Here is a 27644-nt window from a genome sequence, read left to right on the forward strand (position 1 = left end):
TCATCATGGCAGCTGCTGTTTCTGCCTTGCAGTTTGGGGCTGGGAGACATTCCACGCACTTGGTAAACAAGCATGTAACGGTCAACATGTACTTGTTTCCTCTAGACGAGCGAATCACAGGGCCTACAAAGTTGATTTGCAAATCTGACCATGGCAGTGTCATCCCCCGCTTTTGGAGAGGCGCACAGTGTGTGAGGGATGATGGCTGGAATTGTGCACACACAAGACACCCCTTCAAGTATTGGTTGAGGTCCTGCCCCATGTGTGGCCAGTATGCAACCTCTCTTAAGATTTCCAGTGTTGTGTGAAACCCCCTATGACCGGCGGTGGCCGCATCATGGGCGTGACTTAACATCAGGCTTCGGAATGCGGTAGGAACCACCCACTGATCATGGCCAGCTTGGGATTTCCTTACCAACAAACCGTCTTGGATTCGGAACATTTTTGGACATTTCATCAACACTCTTAGGTCCTCTTTCCCAATGTAATCGGTATCCGTCAGGGGAAAGTTTTCAGGGTCCTCAAGGTGTTGGTAAAACTTACCAATAATTGGATCCCCCTTCTGAGCTGTAATTAAATCAGCATCAGGGGTCTCCTTACTCCATTGTGCAGTTGAAAGATCATTGTGAGCACTTGTCTGGGACCTAGTGATAGCGGTGACCTGGATTTCGCCCAACAGGGACTCTATTTCGATTAGATCCCCTTGGATGGCCCCGGTTTTGGCCAGCTGATCAGCTAAGTCATTTCCAGTTTTGTCTGGTCCCTCTACTTTGGAATGACCCTTGATCTTCTTCCAGTAGATGGTCATCCCATTCGAGGTGACCAGATCATCAATGTTTTGGATTAACTTCCCATGTTTCAGGGGTTTGTTATTAGCAATTAACATGCCTCTGGTTTTCCAGTTGACCAGGTGCTCCACGAACCCGTTCCGTACATAATCCAAATCTGTGATTATGACCAGTTCGTGGGGTTGATGCTGGACAGCAGTGAGGATGGCCTGATGCAGAGCCATCAATTCTGCCACCTGACTACTTCGGAGACCAATTTTGTATCCAGCGGAGGGTTCTGGGAACTCCTTCACCCATGCATTCCCTACGCCAGCCACCAGTTCTTTCTCCCCGTCGTTGTCAACATGGTAAGAGCATCCATCCACATAGACAGTGGGCATTCCCTCACACTTGTCTTCTTCAAAGACTTTGTGTGGGGAATTAAGGTATGCCTCCATGTTGTCCTTGATTTTTAGACTTTCGTCCTCGAGACAGCTTTCTTTGGCACAATCATGCAAGTCAGCCAGACCTTGCGCGAGGGGACTCTTCTTGTTTTTGCCATATCTGACCTCCACCGGAAAGCCTTGCATTGACAGAATCCAGGAAGTAATTCGGGAATTACTCACATTTCCGGCCTGGATTCTGTCACTTTGGAGATATTGCAGAGGCTGGTGTGGAGTCTCCACTATGATGTGTTCCCCCTGGATAAACGGGCGGTAATTCTTCAATCCCCACACCGTTGCCAGGGGTGCCTTCTCACAATCGTTGAATTTTTCCTCCACAGAGGATAAAGTTTTGCTCGCATAGGAGATTACTTTATTGACCTTGTCATGCTTTTGGTATAATACTGCCGTCAAGCACTTATTAGAGAACCCCGTCTCCACGAAGAACTCCTGGTTTCTGACAGGGTAAGCTAGGCAAGGCGCTTGTGAGAGGCTTCTTTTGAGTTGTCTTACCGCCTCGGATTGTTCTGGACCCCATTCCCACTTGACCCCCCCCTTCAAGAGATGAATCAGGGGTCTAGTGATCTCTGCGTAGCCTTCAATGAACTTTCTGCTGTAATTAGTCAGTCCAAGGAGGCTCCTTAGTTCCCGCAGAGTGGTGGGGTCTTTCAGTTTCTGGAGTGCTTCCACTTTCTTTTCTTGGGGACAGAGACCCTGAGGAGTAATCTCATGCCCCAAGAAATTAACACGAGTTCTACACCACTGTGCTTTCTGAAAGGAAAGTTTTTCTCCGGCGGCCCTCAACTGTGTCAGAACAAAATGGATCTCCGCTATGTGTTCTTCCACAGATGAACTTTTGATGAGGACATCATCTACATAAGCCAGGTTACCCCTCGCACCCAGGTCTGGCATGGCCTTATGTAGGAAAATGTTGAATTCATTGCCGGAGTTGAGGTATCCGAAGGAAGTCCGGGTCCAGGTGTACTGCTGGCCCCCAAAGGTAAAAGCCAGTTTGTATTGGTCCTCCCTACTGACAGGCACGGTCCAGTATCCATTGGTCAGGTCTATTGCAGTGAATACTTGTGACCCTTGAATCTGGGCCAGCCCTTGGTCAATGTAGGGCAGAGGCCATCGGGAAGTATGGACCCGTTTGTTGAGCTCCCTAAGGTCGGCGCAGAGTTTCCACTGGCCGTTTGGCTTCAATATTCCCAGCACCGGATTATTGAAAGTGTTGAGGACTGGACGGATTATTCCCCGGGACTCTAGGTTCTTAATTATTTCAGTAAGGGACTCCATGGATGCGAGAGGCAAGCGATATTGCTTCACAAACACTGGAGTCATTCCAGGGTCCGTGGGAATTGTTGTGGTGTGGATATCGGTGCGACCACAGTCATATGAGTCTACCGCAAAGAGATCTTGGAAATCCAAGAAAACTTGTTTCAACTTTTGCTTCTGTTCCAGAGTCACACAGGCATCAGCTAGATTGACTCTCTCTTCCACCATCTGCCTGAAGCCTGGAAAGACTTCTGGTTTTCTATCTCAGCGGCCTCCTCCAGCTGGGTGGAGAAGTCCCTGGTCAGAGTGCTGATTTGGACTGGAGGCTTCAGGTGGGAAAGGCAGCCCTCATGGACCTGGAAAATCACCTCATCCCTCCTGAAGTCACAAGTCACATCTTCCACCCCTAATCTAATCAACAGGGCCATGTGACCTCAGGATGCAGCCAGGCCTGTCAGCCAGGCCTGGGAACACAGCTGTTGATCCAGTATCAACTCCTGTCGGGGGTAGTTGTCAGGCAGAATTCAGTTTCATTAAGCCAGGTTTCAGCTAAATGTCACTTTTTGTTCCCAGTTTTCTACATTCAAAACAAACTGACAATTTTTACATATACATTAAATAATTACTTCCTTCAAGTCATTTCAGAATATAGTTTTACATTGTATCCACCTCTTAGCAAGTCTTTCCTTGGTCCGGTTTTGTTTCATTTGTTCAGTTTTACACAAAAGTCTGGTGGTTTTAAAACGCTGACTTTCTGATAGTGGTGAGTACTGGCAATGCAACCATTTTTGGGATTAAGAAAATGAATTCCCCACAAGAAGGTTGTATCTTTGGAGTGGTCTTGCGCCAACTGCGCAGTTCTCCTATTCTGGCGTGAATGTGGGCGGCGATAGCTCATCCCCACATCCACCCAGTCTATTGATTTAGTTTGTTCTGGGATAGAATAATTGGCGGCGACAGCTCATCCCCACATCTACCCAGTCTATTGATTCAACATGGGTCAAAACCCATGACATAACTCCACCTTTCCCCTTTGATGTTACTCGTCAGGCTTTCCCAAAATGTATACAATGGGCTGTATTTTATGGAGGCCAAAGATATAAGTACCGTAACATTGCATTTTACAAGCGTCCACATATAAGTTTGACAGAGGGTGCAAAAATGTCAATAACCACACTACAAAGCTCGTAAACCCATCTGTTATGTAGGTAACTAGGTAGTTAAATGTTGATGTTTAAATGTTCTTTTTAGTAGCATAGTACACTGCACTGGGGCATGCTCGGGTTCTCTCCAGGGTCAGGATATGCTCCAACGGGCTACTTGGTGCCTTTTACGAAAGCTTTTTAAGAGAGAATTTTGCTAATCCAGAACATCTTCCTGATTGTCATCTACCATTCACAGCCCTGGACTATTATTTAAATTAAAGTTAGCAAAAGGCCCGCAATCCCAACCGTAAAGATATCTCCATTTCTTTCGATCCACGTTTAAAAACAAACCAAATAAGGCTTCCATGAAGATCTACATGCCAATCACTAATCCCAGTTAGGAGTGATTCCGGACAATACTTTTTGCGCTTCACAAGGACAAACATTCCCTGTAGGAGTTTGAAAGCTAAATGCGTTTAGCTCTTACCCAGTACCTTTGCCTCCTTGGGTGGAACTTCATGGAATTTAACCCAAACATTCTGAGTGGGCTTAACTTTTTTTAAGAATCCTTTGTGTTTCCCATTTTTAAGAGAACGTTCCACTTAATCATAACGACACAGGTTTGCAATGCATTTACTGATAGAGAAACCAACGTACTGAAAACATAAGGAGATAGAAGGAAAGTTGTTCAGCTTTTGAATATAAGACTTGCCAAAGATTTGAGAAGGAATGAATCACTGTCCTTTCAGAGCAAGCACAATTTAGAGATATGATAGCACTGAAGAACTATAACTTGTTATCTAAAAATAGCAAAGCACATTTGGTTCTTAACAACAGCTTTGTAAAAGCTTGCTTGCATTCATAGGAAACCTTTTCATTCAGCATTATGTAGCACGGGTGACAGGGAAATGACTGAGCCTGACATGCGTACAAGGTTTTGAATGGCCATTTTAGTCTGACACAGTACGCCCGATTATCAGCAGGTAAAAGAAAACACATTAAAGTGAAAAAGGCAACGGGAGAAGTTGGTGGAACATCTGTCATAGTTTGGTCTTGTATTAAAAAAAAAATTAAAATGAAGGGTGCAAGGTGACCGCAGTTCTCTAAAAATGAACGCATTTTGAGTTGAAAAAGTAGAGTTGGTGTTTTGCTATAATTGCACATGTAAACACTCTGTTTGGAGATGTACAAGACCTGCACAATAGAGAAGGTAAACATTTAGGGCCTGATTCATGGAATGTTTTGCACAGTGCCAAGTCTTTTCACTGGTGCAAATTGACTTTGCACTGCCAACAAACACCCTGATACATGGAACTGTGCAAAGTGATTTTGCACTGCAAAAAGACACTTTGCACGGTTCCAATGTGCTTTCCGGGCGCTGTCTGTAACCTTGAAGCGGGTTCATAGCCCTTGTTAGCCTAGTACAAAGCAGCACAACATTTCACATACAACATAGACAAGCATGGTATAATGTAGTGTCACATAATACAACATATCATAGCATGCTATTATAACGGAAGCGGAAGAGCCGGCGGCCATCCAAAGGCCTCTTAAGGCCAGTCGAGCCTGTTTGCTCCTGTTTGCGCTCTGTGACGCGCTCTCGGAACCAGCCCCACATCTGGTAGTGTGGAAAACCAGCCCTGTACCAGTACAAAAGGAGCCTGAGCCTGGGACCCGCACCTCTGCCCTCCCCGCTCTAGGTAAGCTGCCACTGCTACTGTACCACATAATTGACTACTCAAAGTTGGAACTCTATACCTTTTTGCTCCCACACACAGCCCCTCCTCTAGCAAAGCACAATCCCCAACTTGCCATATAATGCAACTCCTTACTATGCTAACTAATCCGACTCTAGGTCACCCATCCACCCCCTGTGCACCCTGCTATGTTATGAGCCTTTAACTGCTAAAATCAAATCTAGGTGACTCACTGCCTGTGCACCCTGCTATGTTTTGAGCCTTTAACTGCTAAAATCAAATCTAGGTGACCCACTGCCTGTGCACCCTGCTATGTTTTATGCTTTGAACTGCTAAAATCAATTCTAGGTGACTCACTGCCTGTGCACCCTGCTATGTTTTGAGCCTTTAACTGCTAAAATCAAATCTAGGTGACCCACTGCCTGTGCACCCTGCTATGTTTTATGCTTTGAACTGCTAAAATCAATTCTAGGTGACTCACTGCCTGTGCACCCTGCTATGTTTTGAGCCTTTAACTGCTAAAATCAAATCTAGGTGACTCACTGCCTGTGCACACTGCTATGTTTTATGCTTAGAACTGCTAAAATCAAATCTAGGTGACCCACTGCCTGTGCACCCTGCTATGTTTTATGCTTTGAACTGCTAAAATCAATTCTAGGTGACTCACTGCCTGTGCACCCTGCTATGTTTTGAGCCTTTAACTGCTAAAATCAAATCTAGGTGACGCACTGCCTGTGCACCCTGCTATGTTTTATGCTTTGAACTGCTAAAATCAATTCTAGGTGACTCACTGCCTGTGCACCCTGCTATGTTTTGAGCCTTTAACTGCTAAAATCAAATCTAGGTGACCCACTGCCTGTGCACACTGCTATGTTTTATGCTTTGAACTGCTAAAATCAATTCTAGGTGACTCACTGCCTGTGCACCCTGCTATGTTTTATGCTTTGAACTGCTAAAATCAATTCTAGGTGACTCACTGCCTGTGCACCCTGCTATGTTTTTATGCTTTGAACTGCTAAAATCAAATCTAGGTGACCCACTGCCTGTGCACCCTGCTATGTTTTGAGCCTTTAACTGCTAAAATCAAATCTAGGTGACTCACTGCCTGTGCACCCTGCTATGTTTTATGCTTTGAACTGCTAAAATCAAATCTAGGTGACCCACTGCCTGTGCACCCTGCTATGTTTTATGCTTTGAACTGCTAAAATCATACCTAGGTGACCCACTGCCTGTGCACACTGCCATGTTTTGAGCTTTGAACTGCTAGAATCAAACCTAGGCGCCCCATCGCCTTGCATACCGCTAGTGACCTATGCTTCCCTGTCTGATTGCCAATATCAATTCCAGGTGACCCACTGCCCGTGCACCCTACTAGCTACCCAGGCGGACGCTGCAACTGTACTAGAGCACAGCCTGCCTGTACTGGATTAGTGCCCCCATTCCAGGTGCCCAGACAGCTCACTGAACCCTAGCGCTACCCACCCAGCACCCACCAATATAATGCTAGCACTCCTCACCATCATCATGTTCCCTTTTTGTATAGTCCCTAACATTACACCATGCACCAGAGGACACTTCATCAAGGTTGGCAATGGATTAGTTAGACCAGGTTGTCCACGCCACTTCCCCATCCCCTGCCCCACCCCTTTCCTCCCTACACTTCCCCCCTTCCCCATACCATCTTCTCAGGCCCACACTACACCCATCACCATCAAGAAGGAAGCAACCTCAGACATCCCGTGCCTTAGTCCTAACCCGCCTACACACCATCACACCATACCTAGCTGCATTAATGACACAACCTCACCCATCCTGGGCATTGAAAGACTCTATAGACTCATGTCTAGAACCAAAATGTCCCTACGAGATACCACACTCACCACTTCACCCAATACACTGACCAAACTAAACACCACACCTACTAATTTCCAACACAAAAGATTCCATAACACTCCACTCAAACACCAAACCAATAACAAAACCACTGACTCTTCCCCCATCGAAGGTAACACACCACCCCCTGCCCCCACCTCCACCCTCAAAACTACACTCATCAATGCCCGTTCACTAGGTGCCCATGCTATAGATATCCATGACCTCATAGAAGACCAACACCTTGATACTGGTGGTCACTGAAACCTGGCTTCACCCAGCAGCAGGACCACTTCTAGCCCTTGCTATACCCCCAGGATTCAGCATCCTGAGAACAGACAGGACAAACACCCAAGGAGGCGGAGTTGCCATAATAGCCAAAACCTCCCTGGAAATCAGAGAATGTCCAATAGAACAGATTCAAGGTTATGAACTCCTATTAGTCAAGTATACCTCCAACCCTAAAAGCTCCACCAACCTACTAGTGGTGTACAGAGCACCTAACAAAAACACACACCCTGACTTGGACATCCCACTACTCCTAACGCCCCTCATCAAGCCTAAAACCAAATGCATAGTCCTCGGTGACTTTAATCTAGGATACAATGACCCCCTCGACATAGAAGCATCTACATTCTATACAGCCATGACAGAGATGAACTTCATACAACTGGTAGATAAACCCACCCACTCAAAAGGAAGAACCTTAGACTGGCTTCTCACTCTTAACTCTCGAGTCACCATTGACTCCATCCTCCCAATCAACTGGTCAGACCACTATGCAATCAACTTCACCATAGACAACGCCAGTACCGAACACATCACCCCAAAAAAACCAGAAACATTTGAGACTAGAAATATCAAAAAGCTCTCCTCCGACAAACTCACTCCAGCCCTGAGTGCCTCCTTTGCCCATATGGTTCTAGGTACCAACAACCCCTCCTACCTAGCAGAACAATACCAACAATGCCTCACCCAAACCATCGACCTACTTGCACCCATCACCACCAAAACCCGTAGACCTGATAAACGCTCCTGCTTTTGGTTTAATGAAGAACTTATAGCCTTAAAACGCACAAAAAGATCACTTGAACACCTTCATAAGAAAAACAACACCCCAGAATCGGCATCAGCCTTTGCCGAAGCCAACAAAACCTACAAATCAGCAATAATCACTCAAAAAGCCAATGCTTTCAACCTCCGCATTGCCAACGCGTCCTCAGACAGCAAAGAACTCTTTACCATTCTTAGAGAGCTCGAAAACCCCTGTCAAATCTCAGCACCCTCAAACGCTAGCAAAGATTGGTGCACCACCATTCAAAACGCACTCTCATCCAAAATCCTCCTACTACAAAATAAAATCGATAGTAAAAAAATACTCCTAGCTGACAAAACTCCTCCCACAATATCAACGACCACCTCAAACGCCACTACTGGTCCCCCATTCCAATTCTCACCAGTGACCAACAAAGAAGTCTTTGACACTATAACGAAACTCAAAGCCTCCAACTGCAAGGAAGACCAATTCCCATCCCATCTAGTCAAACTATGCGCCCCCACTCTCACACCTATCATCACTGAATTCATCAACGCCTCCTTCCTCACTAACATAGTCCCCACCAGTATCAAAAAAGCCTGGGTGACACCACTTCTAAAAAAACCTTCCCTGGACCCAACAATACCCACTAACTACCGACCTATCACAACGGTCCCATTTCTCTTAAAAATAATCGACAAAATAGCCTACTGCCAAATTCAGAACCACTTGGAACAACATCACCTACTAGGAGACCGCCAGTCAGGTTTCCGCCCCAACCACAGCACAGAGACAGCCCTTCTCGATCTGAAGATCCAAATGGATGCCACCAGAGAAGCAGGTAAACTCTGCCTTCTGATGCTCTTGGACCTCTCAGCGGCCTTCGATCTGGTCGACCACGACAAACTCTGTAACACTCTAGCAAACAACTTCAACCTAGCTCAGAACGCTACCAACTGGATCAAATCCTTCTTGGCTGATAGGACTTCCAGAGTATCCATCGGCAAAGAATCAGCAGACCCAGTGTCTGTCCCTGCAGGTGTGCCGCAAGGCTCCTGCCTATCCCCCACTTTGTACAATGCCTATACCAAGCTTTTATTTGCAGCCCTGGATGCCCTGGGTGTCATCTATACTAACTTCGCTGATGACACCCAAATCCTCATTCCTCTCTCAGGCAACCATGAACAAGACTCCCTCCTGGTTAACCAAATCTACTCACTCATCCAAAACTGGATGGCTAACAACAGCCTCTGTCTCAACGACGACAAAACCGAGCTCCTCATACTAGGCTCCTCCAGCAAAATTAACACCCTTGAGCCCGCCTTTAAATCATTCACCATCGATGGAACCATTATCCCTGTTCTTAAACAAGTCAAGACCCTCGGCGTGTACTTAGATGCCACACTATCCATGTCTAAACAAGTAAACACACTAGCCTCATCCACTTCCTACACCTCTAAACTCATCTCCCTCAGTCGTAAATTCCTCTCTACCAGCAACTGTGTTACTCTAGCCAGAGCACTCATACTGTCTAAGCTAGACTATTGTAATATCCTATTCCTTGGCACCTCCAAAGCCAACATAGCTAAACTTCAACTCATGCAAAACAAAGCCCTCAGAGCAGCTTTAGGCATCAAAAAATCTGAACATATATCCAACACCAGAAGAGACCACCACTGGCTCCCCATACAAGCCAGAATTCAATTTAAAACCCTGTGCATCACCCACAAATGCAGGGCTAACAAAGCACCCATATACCTCAACAACACAGTCATGATGAAGCCCCAGACCAGACTCCTCAGGTCCAACAAAAACGCATTCCTTGAAACCCCCAGATACAAAAGAGAGAAAGCAGGGGGCAGCAGCTTCAAAACACTGGCCCCCAGATATTGGAATGCGCTACCTACCCACATTATGAATGAAACCTCATTCCCCAAATTCAAAAGCCTCCTGAAGACTTGGCTCTTCAACAAGTTCTAATTGAAGCAGTGCACTAATCCCCTCCAATCAACTATTTCACCTGACTGCTTTGTATATTAGTGTATTTTATTGATTCCTACTATTGTATATTTCTTGATTGTTATACCTGTACACCTCTTTGATCATTATAAGATTGCATTATCCCATTGTCTGTAACTACGCCGTGATACCCCCGGGTCTGGGCGTATAACAAATGTAATAAAATAAAAATAAAATAAAAAAATAACAAGGCTGTCAATTAAGCCCCAAAACGGAGGAAATATACAAATAGATAAAATAATGAAAAATGAGCAACACACAAGACTACAGTAGGATGGAAAGTAGTGCAAGTCCAACAGGAGTGTGTGTGTGGGGGGGGCAGGGGGGTGATGCCAAGCCTGCTCCAGACTTAACCCTTCCAGGTTGCAGCTGGTCTGGGAAAGTGAGCCTTATCAGCAGTGTTGGAGCAGCTAAAAGTCTTCGTCATGCTGCAATGTGCTTCAGATCTATTAACAAAACATGTGTTCCACTTGACATCTTCTGCACACCCCAACAGGTTAAGAGAAATGTCTGAGGAAGTAGAAGTGTTAACCGTTATGGTGCTGTGCACCAACCATGTGGCTTGCTGCACTTCAGGTGCAGCGGTGGGAGTTCACACTGGTGTAGAGGTACAACGTGCAAGAGATACCTTTTGTGGTAGTACAGAGGAATACAGTGCAGGGAAAGTGTTCATACTTTGAGAGTGTAGGATGTTGGCACCACACATGGCAGGTAAAGGGGTAAGTGCTATATGGTGGCAGTCGGGTTCTTTTAAGATACAATTCTGGCTAAGATTGACAAGACAAAGATTGACATAGGGAGACAAATTTATACCAGTGCAGGATGGATAGCACCATACAGTAGAGGAGGATATATTTAGCAGATCCATTGCAATGTCAACAGGGCAGGTTCAAAGGTCGTCACCTGTGCTTCCCATATCACAGCTGCTGTAACCCAACAAACCATGGTGGACCTTTATCTGTATACACCTATGGTTAAAGAAATCAGATTTCTGTACCCCAGCACCCTTGTTGCCATTAGCAAAAACTAAAGCCATGTATGGTTTTGACATGGCGGCTACTGGGATTACACAATTATACAGCCATATGTTATTTTGTGGTCAGCTTGGTGAACTCACTCATGACAGGGCTGGTGTGCATTAAGCTTTCTGGATTGGCTGAATCCACAACACCCATGTGTGTCCCACTAAAGAAGCCATCCCTTTGATCTCGGTGAGAAGGCTTGTCCCTGGAGATTAAGCTAAATAACAGTACTACATGGGCAGACCTGGAACTACAATGGACACTTCTGTGCTTTGTCCAGATTACCCCTCCATGTTTGCATCACCTCTAAATGGACTGCACTACATACTGGACTATGACAAAGGAAGTTCCATCCTACATGGACAAAAACCCACCATCTCTGAAGGACTCGATGGGCACCAGAACCCATAACATACCCAGACTAAAAAAATGCAAGCAAGAAAGAACCATAAAATTTCAATTCAAATTCTAGCCACACAGACTCTCGAATAATTATGCACAGCAGAGTGGCATCACCTCGCCTGCACTTCAGGAAGGAATTGAAGACGCTTCTCTGCAAGGGCATCCTATCATTCATTGATCCCTGATATAACTTTTACCCTGTTACTCCCCCCAACCTTTATGTTTCTAGCGTATCCACCTTTTTTGCTTGGCACACTTTTGTGTGCTAGATAGGTTTGCATTATGTAAATTCCAAACACACATACATGCACCGTTCTTTCCCTGGTTCTTTTTGAAGACCCTTTTTGTTCCATTTCCTACACCAAAGCCAAAACTATTGGATTTGCTAATGCTTGTTTTCAATTTATGGTCAATTGTTCATGGTTTAATGATTTCTACATGCTTGCACTGAATCAGTAATAAGGGTAGAATATTAATATAGGAACAATGAAAGGTATCATTTGAATAAACTGAACAACATGCTCTATTGAACAAGGTGGCATTCACAGAGGTGTGATCAAATGAATCCTGCTGTGCAGGAGTGCAGCGATGAGTAGTGGTTTGTACTGAGTGCCAGACTACTACTAAACCAGCAGTGATCTCAATCATAAAGGTGAAACAGGCACCACATGAATGTTGCATCTCCTTTGCCTCTTTAAGGTAGCATGGACCGAGGGTAGGCTATACACTTCAGGCAGGAGATGTGTGAAGCAGAAAGGATGCAGTCAAAGCAACAATAGTACTGTGGTACCATCATTAAAGACATGTCCACTGAAGTTCTATAAAGAATTAAATCAAACCAAAAGGAAAGCCAAACTGATAAAATCACAAACAAGCCTGCCCTGTTATAGAAACACATTGAATATGCTGACAATTGGTTGAACGAGGCATTCTGGGTCTGAAGACAGGGGTATGCAGGCAGGCAAATGGTTTTGCATCAATGATCACATTTAAGTACATGTCTTTTAAAAAGGTAAAGCCAGGCCATGTGATAGAGGCACTTTTCACATCTTTTAAATCTTCTTCTTGGGGCTTGACAGCATCAAACTAGGCTTCATACCGCTTTCTGCGCAGTTAATTCACTGTTGAATTGGCCTAGCCAGTTTGAAGGGGGACAAACACAGTGCTCTTTAACGAGCTGAAATTGGTTTGAAACTCGAAGGAAGCTTGAAAACAGCCAATACGTCAACTCTTGCATGGGTTTGATGGGTGATTCAACTTCAGGACTGAGCCAGCTCTACTGGGTCCAAAAATGCAATGCAGTTCTGCAGCAGTGACCAGTTTGAAAAATAGCTCGAGAACAGGCAGGCAATGGTTAAGTCAGTGGCTTGAAAAGTCTTGAAGTGGGCTCATAGCGTAGAATGTCTTAGGCATCTATGTTGGGTCTTGTAGTGTCTTGAAAAGGACTTGAGAGCACTTGAGTCAGCTAGAAATCAGTTTGAAGTGGGAAACAAATCCCAAAGATGTTCCATTTGATTCTCTATTGCTGAGGGGCCCTGTCCTGGGTATCAGAGAAAGGTTAGTTCTTCTGTGCTTCACAGCAAGTGGATTTGATAGAGAAGACATGCAGGTGAGCCACTTCCAGTGGACAGAGTCCTAGGTACTGTGTTTTCAGCAGCAGGCTGGCTTTTTCAGCATCAGGTTACTCCAAGAAAGGTATTGCTCCTTCTTTTGAAATTCTTATCTTCACCCCAATGACAGTGGATGTTGGAAAGACTGATACCCCAATAAGGCCCCACTGAAACCCTTCTTGTTTTGAGTGCAAAGATGAGTAAACTAACGGAGGGGACTCTCAACCCACGATATAGTCATTTATCCACAGCAGATTGGTCCATTTCAATCCTTCTGTAAAGACCCAAACTCAGGTGTTGTAACAATAGTCTTTGCCTTCTGATGTCAGTTTCCAGGGTGCCTTGCCTTCAGGACACTGGGAGGAGCAAAGGAAGGCGTGGTGCCTCAACATTTGCAAGATAGCAGGAATCTTCCTCTGGGGATATAGCATATCCCAAACTCCTCTATTCTCCACCCCCTCTCATATCTGCCCGATCAAAGAGACTGGATATATAACTTGTTCTTTAGGAAGCTATCAAGCATTTCCAGGTAGGGAACAAAGGAAGCATAATGGGCTGACACAGCACCTTTTGTGGGTGAACCCCATACTGTAATAGGCTCTAACAACTGTAGGAGTCACAGGAAACCATTTTCTAATAAAATTACATTGGATGGTGTTTGCAATGTATAGCTGTATTTACTCCAAGGGCACCATATCAAACCAGATATAGCAATATATTTAACTAAATTGCCACCAGGCTTTGGAAAGAAATAGTTGTATAATTTCAATCATGGATGTCCACTGCCTCAGGCAGCCCATGGCTGTTGGATTAGTGTAGATGCCTGCAGGATTTTCTAGGAATGCGCATGTTACTCGGGAGCTGCCATGTTGCCATAACACAAAGAAGTTGCTGTAATGTGAGTAGACAGGGTACAGCATAGAGAATACATGCGTACTATACATTTCCAGCACAGAACACTACAAATGGAGGCCCGATTAGTAGAGCTTACTTTCTGAAAAGATAAAACGCATTATCATTGTATACAGTAAAAATCGAGAATATTCAGGCTTGCATCTGCAGAAGATGACGTATCTTGACAGTAGATCACTAACTTTCTCATATATTCTACAAAAAATGAAAATAAAAAGGGAACATTTAGCAATAATTCGGCACATATCTTTGACAGTTCTCTCAGCTAATCACATCCATAGTTAGTTCCTTTCCTTCTGTGCTCCTTTTTGTATAGTGCCATGCTGCAGGTAGCTAGGTCTGCAATTTAGTAGCCGAGCAACCGAGCTATCCATGTATGAATGCATACTTTACATGACTACATTGTTGGTATTAGAGGGCTAATGGCAAAATGCTCAAGGCAAAAACACCTCATTCAGGCCACATTATACAGCAAAATAAAGATAACACCTGGCATCCCACCACCCTCCCTGAACCTAAGTTCTTAGTTGATAAAAAAAATAATGGGACATTGTTAAATGGTATCTCCTCTGTGCTGGCCGTATCATGCTCATGCATGCTAACCTGTAACAGCCCAGAGGAGTCGGAACACAGTAATCATGGAATTTTCCACACACATTAACCATTCCATCTGGTTCCCAAATGACAGGTAAGAGCAGCTGGAGGCTTCTAATTCCCAAATAAATGGAATTCTACTTTAAAAGAGGCTATGTGTTCCATTCAGTGTTGCGGGGCAGCATGTGTTTCAGAGCGCACCCTCACCAATCCCAATACCCAACAGCAGACACTAGGCTAAACTAAGCAGTGTCTCCGATTGACTGGGCCACCATTGTTCTGTAGCAGAGTGGCAGGAGGAACAGAAGATAATGCAGCAGCTAAAAGTAGCACATCCCTGGCCCAAGCATACCTTTGGCCTTTAACAGTGGAGGGGAGACATGCCCAGCAACACTCTTATAACATATGTGCTCGAGTTAGGGGATCATGCAGTGCCTTACCTTTAGTAAATCACTTCCACATGGTGATGTTCTAGCTGAACCTCAGAGTTAGGGCAAATCATTCTGAATGGTGCCTACACCAACGTTCATCCTCTGGGAGGGAATATCTCAGCCTTTACACTGGCCTGCCACACTAGCAGAGCTGAAGGTCCCCATTAGACACCAGGGCTAGGCTTGTGGATTGATTGCCCTATTGGAGGGAGTAGGCACCCTTTGCCCGCAAAGTATTTCCACTTTTCCTCTTCTCAGTTGTGCTAGGTTTCGAAAGATAGATATGCCCACAATCTGACTGCCAAGGGAATATGGAAGATCCACTAATGCTGCAAGTAAATAGTAGCTTTTTAAATACATAATAATAATAAAGGTGGTGTCTAATCCTCTGGAAAAGGACCACTTCCCTGCCACCCAGCTACACCCTGCCCTATTTCAGGTTCCATGGAGACAGAGAGGCACAACTGGAAGGGTTTACCCATTGTCTTCATCCTCTAGGAAAACTAAAAGGCACCAAGGATCACTGAGAGAGTGAAGCATTGTAAAGGTGAGGGCCTTTAATTCCCAACAGTGTTTCCCCCCAGAGGCACTAGCACGTTTACCTCTGCAACCGAATGTCCCCAACAAGGGCTGGATTAACCATGGACTAAAATCTTTCTACACGCCAGGCCTCTCTAATCACAAAGGCCCACCCCCTGACGCAGGGCAGCTTCTCAAGTTTGCATTTTAAGCATGTCATTACTGGCCCTTCCGTTTGCGTGAATCAGCCCCAGGCTCTGCGTTCAAGGTGGTGCGGTGCGGCCTGAGAGTGCTAGCATGTTCCCTTAATGTGATGCAAGTACAATAGGAAAAAGGCAGCCACCACAATCTCATACATTGCACTGTACAAGATCACGTTGCGGAACATTACAAATCTAAAAGGTACAACTAAAATGATCGCTACTTTACATGCAAACTGTCATGGTGGCAAAGCTTCAACGCAAACCTGTAGGTCTGCTTCATAGCAGCGTGCACAATGCTCTGTCTTCATGCAACTTACCTGGCTGCAGATCCAAGTCCTGCTGTCATATTGCCCCCAAAACCTACCTCATGTATACATTCATTGTCTAGGTTCTCCTGCTGCAAAGCGTGATTATTACTGCTGCCTGATCTAATTTGTCAATCATTTTTCTCTCAATCAATGCATAACAAGAAACATTAGCCTCTCTTCAGCCATAAATACCACAATACCATAATACGTTTTTATCAGATTTGCTTTTCTGAAGAAATTCTCTCAACATCAGTAACATCACCTGTAACTAATATCCTCATGAATACACACCCATTCAGAAACAATGGGCCTCATTACGACCCTGGCGCTAATGGTTTAACAGCGCCGTAAAGAGCGTCGGCGCCGTTAAACCATTAGCGCCTGATTACAAGGTCCCTTAGCGGGTTGGAGGCTTTAACGCCTGCTTATATCTATTTATATGGTGAATATCTTGTAACAAGGAATGCCTTTTCACTATCTACTACTCATAAGTGTGGGCTTTGACAGTAACTGTTGTCTAGTATACTATTGCTGAGGCTTTTATTGCATGGTATGGTATGCACTGTGAACTGAATCATTATTAGCAAATCCCACTTTTGGTTGCTAAAGTTAATTTAATTGATTCGTTCAGGATCACACACTTTGGTGAAGTGGTGAAGCTGAGATTTCAATCCAGTCTGCCATTTAGAAACTTATTTGCATATCTTCCCTGTTCCAGTTTGTTGAAATATGTGTTAACGGGAGTCCACCGAATTCTTCTCTGGGTTGCAGAACTGTTGTGTGGAGGTAGGCCTCATTGCAAGTTTGGTGGAATCCCGACAGTAAATCCAGCAGGGTACCACCAAACAGTGATACCGTTACTGGCACCTGGTCTGCCGAAATTATGGAAGATTACAGGTGCCAGTAAAGGTATGTTGATCCCCATTCCATGGAGTCCAGTAGGACGCCATGGGGGGGTTTGCCGGTATTACCGGCACAGGTAATACAGGCTGTTTTTTGCCAGTGGTGTGCCCGACGTACCTCCAGCTGGAGGTAAATCATGCCACCACTCTGGCAAACTTGTAGTATGCCGGTCCGGAAATGTGCTGGTAAACTGAATTACCGGCAGGTTAATTCCGAACCAGCATACTTGTAATAAGGCCCATAAAGTCACTGATGATGGTGTGATAAAATACATAATAAGGTCAGCTGCTTTAAGTGAAGGTTTTCCACAGCTTGAAGCTTGTTACATACTCCTCACCGTTCTAATCAGACATTATTTCACTTCTCGTGTGGCATCCCACTACAACAATGACTGCCAATTTCCCACTCACAGTTATATGCTACTAATCTTTTCCTATTTAAAATGCTCTGCTGATAAAATAGACATTTTATTAACGTGTTTGACAGACTTAACGTGTTTGACAGACTGTGTAATCCTGTTTCTTTCAAAAACAGACAAACACTGACAGAGTCTTCATGTGTAGGTTGGACTTGCTCCTTCAAAATATTTTTGGCTGTGCCCGCTGCCAGCTTCGCCCACAAGAAGAAATGGACGTGAGTGTCCATTCGGTAACAGCTATTTATAGAAACAGAAAGCTTCAAAACGAATTAGCCAATTGTGTAGAACATTTTAATCATCTTAAAGTTTGTTTCAGAGTCATTGGCCTCATTACATGGATGGCGGTGGACTAAGGTGCTATTAGCACCTTGGTCCATGCCGGTAAATTACTGGCACTGCCTTGGTGGAAAGGGTAATTACCGCCCTATTCCAAGGTTGGTGGGGCAGTAATTCCCCCTTCCCCCATTGCCCTTCCCCATTCCCATTTTTGCCCCATAGGGCATAATGGGAATGGGGAAGGTGCTAATTACGGCACCGCAAATTGCGGTACCGTAATTAGCTCCCTGGTCCCTTTGTGGGTTGGTTTTTAACGCCTGCAAAAAGCAGGTGTTAAATTCTCCAACTCGCAAAGGGACCGCGTAGTAAGGTGGTAAGGGTTTACCGGTACCGGTAAAATACCGGTACCGGTAAACCCTTACCGCCTACCGTGTAATGAGGCCCACTGTCTGATACGGCCAACAAAGCATTCTTATGCGATTATTGTACTGTAAGTTCATTTCCTGTTTTTTTTGCAGTATTGCATTAAAGCTGCAGCATACCATGCCTCACCATGCTATGATATGAAGCCTTGCTGCTCTGGAGGCATTCATGGTATCGAGGTATCATCCTGTGCCTCGTGTAATAAAGGCTAGTGCAGGGGCCTGCAAGCTTTGGCTCTCGAGCTGTTTTGTTTTACAGTTCGCATCAGCCATAGTCAGCATAGACGGTTCTGAAGGATCATGGAAATCCTAGTCTGAATAATCCAGAGAGCCATTGGTTGCAGACTCCCTAGTGAAAGGGAGTGAGATCCATGGAGAGGGCGTGGAGGTGGCATCATTCATTATGAACACAAGAGCTTGTCAGAGGCAGAGTCCATCTTTCATTGTGACTTTACCCAATTAGCTGTGGCCCTAGATGAACTACAAATCCCACCATTGCGTTTTGTTTGCGAACATTATACAATATGTGGGAAATTTGCAAACTTCTCACAAATTTAATTCCCCAAGATTCACATGTAAGTCTTACTTCTTTTGTAGGGTGATACAATGACTGCCATTATGGGGGGCAGTAGCACCTGTTAGGAATGGCCTCAAAGGTGTCAGATCAAATGTACTTCACACATTCTATCTTATCTGATTGCTACAGTTCTTCTAAGAAGAGCTGCATAGAATGCTGGTGAGCAAGCACCCTCTATCTTCAACAAAACATGGGGATTGCATTTTATAAACATCATCCATTGTACACTGGTGAGCCAAACTCAGTAAGATAGCTCTGCATGTTAATGTTCCTGCTGCAGAGATCTCAGGGACGATTTAGGGATTTTTAACTCCCTAGGTCAAAGGTACATTTTCTGCCCCCCCGATACAGTATTTTCTTAAGCAACTGTTCAGATGCTTGACATTTTGATAAAAACATAAGAACATTGCAATACCCTTCATACAACCTGAAAATACACCACAGCAAAACATTGCTGTTGAAACTTGCATCATGTGTTTTTAGTCTAGCTTTCATGACCAGTAAGAGCAGAAGGAGGCAACAAAATGCTCATCACAAGCAGAGGTGGAACGCTTGGCTTGGGGTACTAATGTGTGTCCTGCTGGAAGGTAGCTCTGTGCCTGTAAGATCGGGGAAGCAGGACTCCCTCAGGGAGCAAGTCTATCACCTTGCTTCTATAACATCTTCACTGTCCCCTTCTTTACTATGCTGGAGCAAGAAGATATCTGGTTCACAAATTTTGCAGATGATACACAATGTATCATCCCTTTGACTGGTGACCATGTACGAGATGAAGATTGCACTAACAAGACTTAGGGCCTCATTACACGGATGGCGGTAAGGATTTACCGGTACCGGTATTATACCGGTACCGGTAAATCCTTACCGCCTTACTACGAGGTCCCTTTGCGGGTTGGGGAATTTAACGCCTGCTTTTTGCAGGCGTTAAAAACCAACCCGCAAAGGGACCCAGAGAGCTAATTACGGTACCGCAATTTGCGGCGGTACCGTAATTAGCGCCTTCCCCATTCCCATTATGCCCTATGGGGCAAAAATGGGAATGGGGAAGGGCAATGGTGGAAGGGGGAATTACCGCCCCGCCAACCTTGGAATGGGGCGGTAATTCCCCTTTCCGCCAAGGCGGTGCTGGTATTTTACCGGCATGAACCATGGCGCTAATAGCGCCATGGTTCTCCGCCATCCATGTAATGAGGCCCTTATACTTGTATTGAAAACTGGATGTTCAGAATGGACTTGCACTAAATAGATCCAAAACCAAGCTTATGATTGTGGGGTCTCCCAGTCGGATTTACAAGCTAGACCCCAAGCAAAGCAACTTCCAGCTCGGTGTAGTCAAGATCGACACCCTCAAGAAGGTAAAGTCTCTGGGGGTGATCCTTGACCAGCATCTTTCAATGAAAGATCTTGTGGAGAGTGTGGTTTCGCGAGCGGCCTACTACCGTAAACTTTTTGCACATCTCCCACCTATGATCTCTCAAAGCAATGCAGAAACGTTGGCTGGAGCCATAGTGGGGGCTAAAATGGACTACTGCTGCAGCCTGCTGACTGGCATCAGTAAAACTGAAGTAAACAGACTCCAGGTTATTCAAAATGGAGCAGTGAGGGTCGTCATAGGTCTAGCTAGATTGGACCATGTTACTCCAGCCAGAAGATCCCTGCACTGGCCTCATGTAAAGGCGAGGATTCACTATCACCTCCTCCTCATCACCTTCAAGAGCCTTTTGGGCACCATGCCTCGCTACTTGAACAAACTCATCATGCCCAAGAGTACTTCTCGTTCTCTCAGATCCAATGAGACTAAAATGCTCTTGATTCTGAGAAGTAAACCCAAAAAGCTCGAAAAAAGAGCCTTTGCCATAGTGGCCCCGGCAGCTTGGAATAGATTGCCGCTTGATCTCAGGTTGGAAACCAAACTTGAGCCCTTAAAAATAAAAGCTCAACACCTTGCTGTTTGACTAAGACCCCTGCATCAGCTCTTGACTTCTCCCAGTTAGTTATTGGTTTTGTTTATTTGTGTATTTGTCTTGTCCGCGCCAACATGCCCACGGGTTCATTGCTGTGCCCTATAAATTAATTAAAGTAAAGTAAAGTGAAGGACTTAAGAACATATTATTTATTTTTTATTGGTTTATTTCAAACCTTTAACAATTAAAAACAAAAGCCAAAACAATCAAATAAAATTACTTTGCAAGTTTCACTGTGAAAAAATTCCTAATGAAAAAAAGAAACAAAATGAAAAATTACAACAGAATTCAGCAACCAATTATAAGTCATCTAAAACAATATATTAAACGCTGTTCCCCAATGGATAAACACCACTGTCACCCCAAAGCGTTATTGTATATCTTCCAAAACATCAAACTAGTGTTCTGTATTATAGGGGAGCCTCACAGCCATCACTCAGAGGGATTGCATTCAAGAATTTCACCACAGCAAAAACCAACATATGAATCTAGCCCATTACAGATTTTAGCCATCAGTCATTAATTCCTAGTGTAGGGGCTGAGGCAATTATGGGGCCCAAAAACAGTCTTCGCTGAGCTGTCCAACTCATACATGTTGTTAACAGATGTTTCAATAATTCTGTCTCCGAGGATCTCTGACAATATCTACAAAATGACTGGTCCTCCTTCAACTGTTTCCTAGCAGCCAATACTGCCCTGGTTGGATACAGATTTGAACAGATTTTCAAAAAGTGCCCTCGCTCAATTGGACATGGAAAGAGCTTCAAGTATTTGGCTACCTGTTTCAAGTGTTTAGACTCTAGCACGTAATGTTTCATAAGAATCAGTTTATTTCTTTTAGCCTGTGTCAATATCCAATCCTGCTGATTGAGTTTCTGTTTACCAAATTGAGGTTAGAGATTAAAGTTGCCACTGAAGAATCCAGGTCTACCAAACTATCGAATCATTTAGATTTCCATAAAAATAAGTAGTCTTGTTTGGCAAACTTGTCATTATCTCCCGAAATGGTAATTTGCAGGGTTGTTCAGGACAGGAGAGATTTACGAAAAAAAGCGAGGGTTTTCCACAGTGAGATTGAATAAAGGTATAATAAACCCAATTCAAAACGAATACAGGCCAGGGGCAAACTCTTAGGTAGTCGCAAGATTTGTTTCCAAAAAAGTACCTCTAATAGTTCCCAAATTTGCCAGGAAAGATTTAAGCAGGATTCCGCCTCATAAGTGAGTATTGGCACCAATGGCTAAGTGTATATCTATAACCAGTCAGTTATCCCCATTGCAGTACGGCTAGGGTAGTAGAGCGACAACATTTTCTGGGATGACAGTAACGACTAGGGGTGTAATTGTAACTGGATACCCTTGGGGAAAAAGCAGCAGTAGATGTCTTCTTGGTTCCTCCCAGTCCTGTGCATGATGTGTTCAACTCCTGCATTTCTCCTCCTGTCTCTGCCCTGCACTGTGCACGTTACACTCAACCCTGCGTTTCTCCTTCTCCTTTTCATGCTCCAATAAGGGTGAGTGTGTGGTGCCCTCCATTTCTCCTTGCCTTGCACTACGCTCACCTTCCTCTCTGTGCCCTGATTTCCCCTCCTTGTCTCCAAGTCCTGTGTTCTGTGTAAAGTACTCTCCTCCTCCTTTTAATGATGCACACAGTGCAAACCTTCCTCTCTTTCTTCACCACACATTTCTCCTCCTCCGCTCCGTGCCTGGTGCCATTTGTTTCACTACCTCCATCCAGGCCTGTGCTTTGTGCAAGTTGCATAGGGATGGATCTGTTGATGGTATGTTAATATCATGCTGTATGTAGGGTGGACCTTGAGCAGACATCCTTAGCCCTTTCTATCTATACTTTATCTGATAACATCTATGGTAAAGCAATGCATAGCTCATAAAACCATAGGCTGTAATGGTTGCGTAGATACATACAAGTTCAATACTGGAAGATCAATGCCCTTCTGTTGCATGGTTACAATTGAACACATTGTGTACACAAATAAAACACTTTGGCTATCTTAAAATGTATGCAACTCATGGTGGCTTATTCCTTTCTTTTTAGGGCTGGACGTGCTCGCTTATTGTTGCTTCTTTAGTTGGTGCCATTGGATCATCATTTCTTTATGGCTACAACTTGTCTGTAGTGAATGCCCCAACAGTGGTAAGTGTCTTCCTTAATTTCAGCATGCCCCAAAAGAGAGGAGTGTTTATTAACCACCGCAGAATCCTCTTTCCTAAAGGTTGCTGTTTATGAAATAATTTAAAACATTTGCAGCCACAAATATTCTCTGTATTGCATCCATACTGTATCAGGCTTAACATCCATCACCCATTATTTTCTCGGAAAAAGCAACACTGGCCCCATTTTATCATTAACACCTTTAATGTGTAGTTAGGTTTTTTCCATTGCAGTCATGGACTTTCAAGTCTCATCATGTCAGGTGCCACTGACTAATAAATCTTTATTTTAATTGCAAACAGATGTTTTTATTAAACAGAATATTGAAAAGTATGTTATCACCCGTTAAGTCCAGAATGTTACAATGTTGAACAATCTGAATTGAATAAAATGTGGCCTTAGCCAAAAAATCCACATTCATTGTTTGGCAAGATTGTATGCAGTACCCTTTGGGTGCACTACAACAACCCTGAACTCCTGGCAATAGGAACCCAACCTTTGGTATATGTCTGCACTACACAGGTTGGCAGCATGTTGAGCAGCCAGGCTTAACTCAAGCGGGGTCAATGTGAGCTGTAGGGGTGTTACATAGAGATCCACAGTGACAAGTATTCAAATAAACTCTTACACACAAGGTTTGATGAATAAACAATTATTAATTTATTTATCAGTCAGTTAGAGTAAGCCTTTTTCAGAAGGGATATATATACACACTCTTAATATCTCTAAATCAGTGAGTACCCTTTTGGGATGGGCCACAGACACAACCTACACCCTCAGGTGACTTCAATAGCTAGGGTGCTGGGGACATTAAAATATCATTGTTGTATCAGGATCATTTAGGAGTAAGTCAAAGGAAAAGGTTATTAGAACATACAAGAGACCACAAATATTCTTAAGCAGGCAAATACTTTCAGATCCCCCAATAAGAGTCATTCAGTGGAACAGGCTAAGCCAAAGTCAATGGGCAAAAGTCTATATGAGCTGAAGCACTTCTTTGTAGTTAAGTAAGAAAAGTTTTGCATAATGTTTTAGAAGTCTTTGAAGAAAAAGAAGAATCAATGTAGGGCCACAAGCTGTTAGACTTGTGAGTAGTAGAAGATGCAAGCAACTCTACAGCAAGAGGTAAGTTCTCTCAGACTTTTACAGTACCTTTGTATTGAAGAAAAATTGCAGCAGATGACTTCTGTTCCTGAGCAGCTCTGCAGATCTCACTGTTCCTGGGCCACATTCGTGGGGACAGTCGTGGGGACAGGAGAGGACTTCTAGGTTTTCCTGCACTGCAATGGGATGGTCACCACTCGCAACTGCCAATCTTCAAACAATTGGCCGATCAGTGTTTCAGCTCCTCGCGTCTACCGCAAATAGCAACACCATGATTCCTGGCTGTCGGGATGGGCTTTACTTGTTTCTGGGGGGGCACAGGCTCGGTCAGTCCTGCTTCCTGGGAGTCCGGAGGATCTTCCTGGAGCTCTTGGCCAGCTTAAAAGCAACATACATATTCTGGTGCTCCTCTCCCTGGCATTTCGGTTTCCAGCAGCAACTCTGTGGAAAGTCAACCAGCTCCGAGAGACTGTCCAGGTGGCTTACTTTGGAGTTGATTGGTCCCACCAACTCAAGGGGAGAAGTCGTCCTTGCAGGGGCTTCTCTGTCAATACGAATTTGGAGTTTCAGCACCGCAGCAGGGCTTCACCAGACAAACGGTCCAGGAGTTGCAGGAGGCGTCCTCTTCAAGTTCTTCTTTGGTTCCTTCGTCCAGTGGTCCAAGCCAAAAGCCTCACCTTTTATTCACTTCTCTGCCATTCATTCCAGCCTAGCTGTCAGTCACCCAGCAGGGTGGCTGTCCTTTCCGGATAGTCAGCCAGGCAATCACTACAGCGTGCATTTGGGTCTCCTAGGAGACTAAGCACAGGAAGTTTCGCGCACCTCCTTCACTTCCTGCTCACCCCAGACACCCTGGAGCCTGAGGCAGGTTTCACTCGTGAAGCCTGCCAAACACAAAATGAACAAAGGGACCTAACCGGGTTTGGCGCACAGAGTAAATCTCAAGAAGGACCTTTCTATAAAGAAATGACGAAAAAAGAAGACCGGGGCCATTTTGACAAAAATGGCATCAATGAGTGTTTTACCGTGGCTGCGAACGCAGGCCGCGGTAAAATCACATAATGGTAGTAAAACGTAAACCACTGCCACCAGCCATTCATCGAGGAAAGGGTAACATTAAATTGTTACATGAGAATCTAGACAAAGGGGATACTAGGTAACCCCTCCAGCACCTTATTGTAATATAGTGTGTGCTGGGTCTAGAAAGTTACATATGTAATAGTCAATTTCACTTTACTGCTCTGGGAAACAGTAGTTTATCCCAGAGAAGGTATTTAAACCTTTGGAAATCTGAAAGACTTCCCTGTGCCACTGCACTGAAGGTGCTGTGTGACATAATGTAAAAGATGATGCCTATGGAGTTTGTCATACTCCACAACCAAAAAAAAACACTGTGTACACAAATACATTGAAATACATGAGAGAGTGGGAAAAAGGGTCTCACTCTCTCCAGGTAAAAGAAATCAAGTCCTCAAAATCCAGTAAAGTTGCTGGGGGTCTCTAAGGTAGAGGGAATTAGCACATTTCTGAGAACTCTCCCTAACATTCATTAAATAGTATTTCCTTTCTAATCAATTTCCAGTAATCAATCAGAGTTTAACAGGGGTTAGGAGCGAGTGTAGGAGTCTCTACCCAAGGAGCAATCCTGTGTCTTTCTTGGAATGCAGTTCCCTATAACAATCCCTTTTTGTAAATTGGTCATGTGTGTCAGGGATGTTTAGCCTCAGTAAATGTGATTGTTGTTGGATGAGTAAGAGCATGTTGTGCCCAAAGAAGTTGACGTCAGCGTGAGAGCCACGCTGCTGCTTTCTTAGCATTCACAATGGCTGCTGACAGGGTGGTTAGATACTGCTAAGTGTCCTGTGGCATCTGGGTGCCATTGTTGGTTTAATACATCTTGGTGGTGTGTGTTTTCTCAGATTTGCTCTTTCCTAGAAACCTGCTGGTGATGGTGATGCAGACCTGTTTGATACTTTGATCAAACAAAGACATACATGTTACGTAAGTGAATCTGAGAAAAACACATGCAGAATGTTCAAAACATTCCGCTGTGATGGAGAACAAGTAGATTGCGTTGTAACCAAGCAGGCAGACATGCATTGCTTTGCAATCACAGCTCTCAGACCATTCACCATTGTAAAGGCCTCCGAGGGATATCGAAGGAGGATGGTGAAATACTCGTTCTCTTCAGCAGCCTAGTTCTGCCTTCCAAGTTGCACCTTGTGGCCTATGAATGATATTGGGTTTCCTCTTCCCTTCTCATTCATTTTCTAAAGAACAGAGCTCACTCCACACTTCTATGTGTCTCTCTAAACAAGGACAAGTGCCATGAAGTCTGGTGCTTGAGAACAGGGAGCTTGATCAAAGTAGCTACATGGTAGATGGCGCCCATCTGGGAATTGGTTGGGTTTCAGCCAGGAGAATATATCTGGCATTGGAGTACTGTGACTTTCATTGGCTCGGGGAAAGTAGCCGAGAGATCTACGAAATCCAGGCGTTACCCTATTCCTGCTTCCTCTATGTTCGTGTGGGAGAAAGGCTAACTTCCTCTACAAAGTCATTAGTGAGGTTTCCTTGGTGGAGATCAGTAGGAGCTCAATGTTCTCTTCCTAGTTTGAGGGCAGTGAGTTCCTCATAACAGGATTACAGTACGGAGTGTGCTTGTTAATATTCCAATTTCTTAATCACTCATAATATCTCACGGTCATCTAGTACACCAGGCATCATTCCAAGAGTATGCACATGTGTTTTTCAGGCACTCCTCCTGAAGCAACTTCTACAACAGAACAACACAATTACAGTGGCTATTGTAGTAACTATAAACCAAAACTAAATATGCATGATTGCATAATGGCAAATATGACTTTTTCTAAGGAAAGAGTAACACTTAGTTACTTACATTCATGAGATATACACATAGAATTTGTTTCTGAAGGAAGAGAAAATACAAATAAGTTACTTAAATGCGAAGAGTGGTATGGCTTGTTCTGAAAGAGGAGTCCATTAAAGTGAAGTGCTTGCAGCTAAGGCACACATTTTCCGAGCGAGCCGTAAATCCCACAATGTAGCTTCAGTGTGATTCTCTGTGACGAAATGACTTCTACCCAACAAACTGCTACAAAACAAGAGTGATTGATCCCAATCATAAAGACAAAAGAGGCACAGTTAAGAGCGTGAACACCTTCAACTTTTGTGATAATGTGGACAGAGTTAAGGCTATTCCCCCAGCAGCAATAGTACCACCAACCAAAATAAAAGGCATGTACAATCAAGGTTCTTTAAAATATATATACTTTAATTAAACACACTGGCCCTCATTACGACCCTGGCGGAAAGTAACTGACCCGATCGCTATAGCGTAAATAGCGTTTCCGCCATTGCACGATGGAGTAAAGTGCGGCTAATTCTGACCCATCGGGCACGAGCATTACGCCATGGCGGAAGTGCAAAGTCCGCGATGGCGGAAATGTCCCCAAAACGCCCCTCACCGCCGTCGTACGGCGCCCTAGGTGCAATTCCGCCACCCATCATAGCGGTCACCGTAATGAGCGCT

General features: G+C 44.4%; 1 protein-coding gene across 2 annotated transcripts in view; it reads left to right on the forward strand.

The window, feature by feature from the left end:
* The window catches only part of SLC2A9 (solute carrier family 2 member 9), a 2089749-nt gene that overhangs the window by 727637 nt on the left and 1334468 nt on the right, over positions 1-27644 (forward strand). For both annotated transcript variants that reach the window (XM_069631955.1, XM_069631956.1), the window contains exon 3: positions 22871-22969. In XM_069631955.1, coding sequence (XP_069488056.1) covers positions 22871-22969 — 99 coding nt within the window. The remainder of the gene's footprint in view (positions 1-22870; positions 22970-27644) is intronic.

The sequence above is a fragment of the Ambystoma mexicanum genome, chromosome 6q (assembly GCF_040938575.1).
Source record: "Ambystoma mexicanum isolate Mex_15411 chromosome 6q, UKY_AmexF1_1, whole genome shotgun sequence".
NCBI lineage: Eukaryota > Metazoa > Chordata > Amphibia > Caudata > Ambystomatidae > Ambystoma > Ambystoma mexicanum.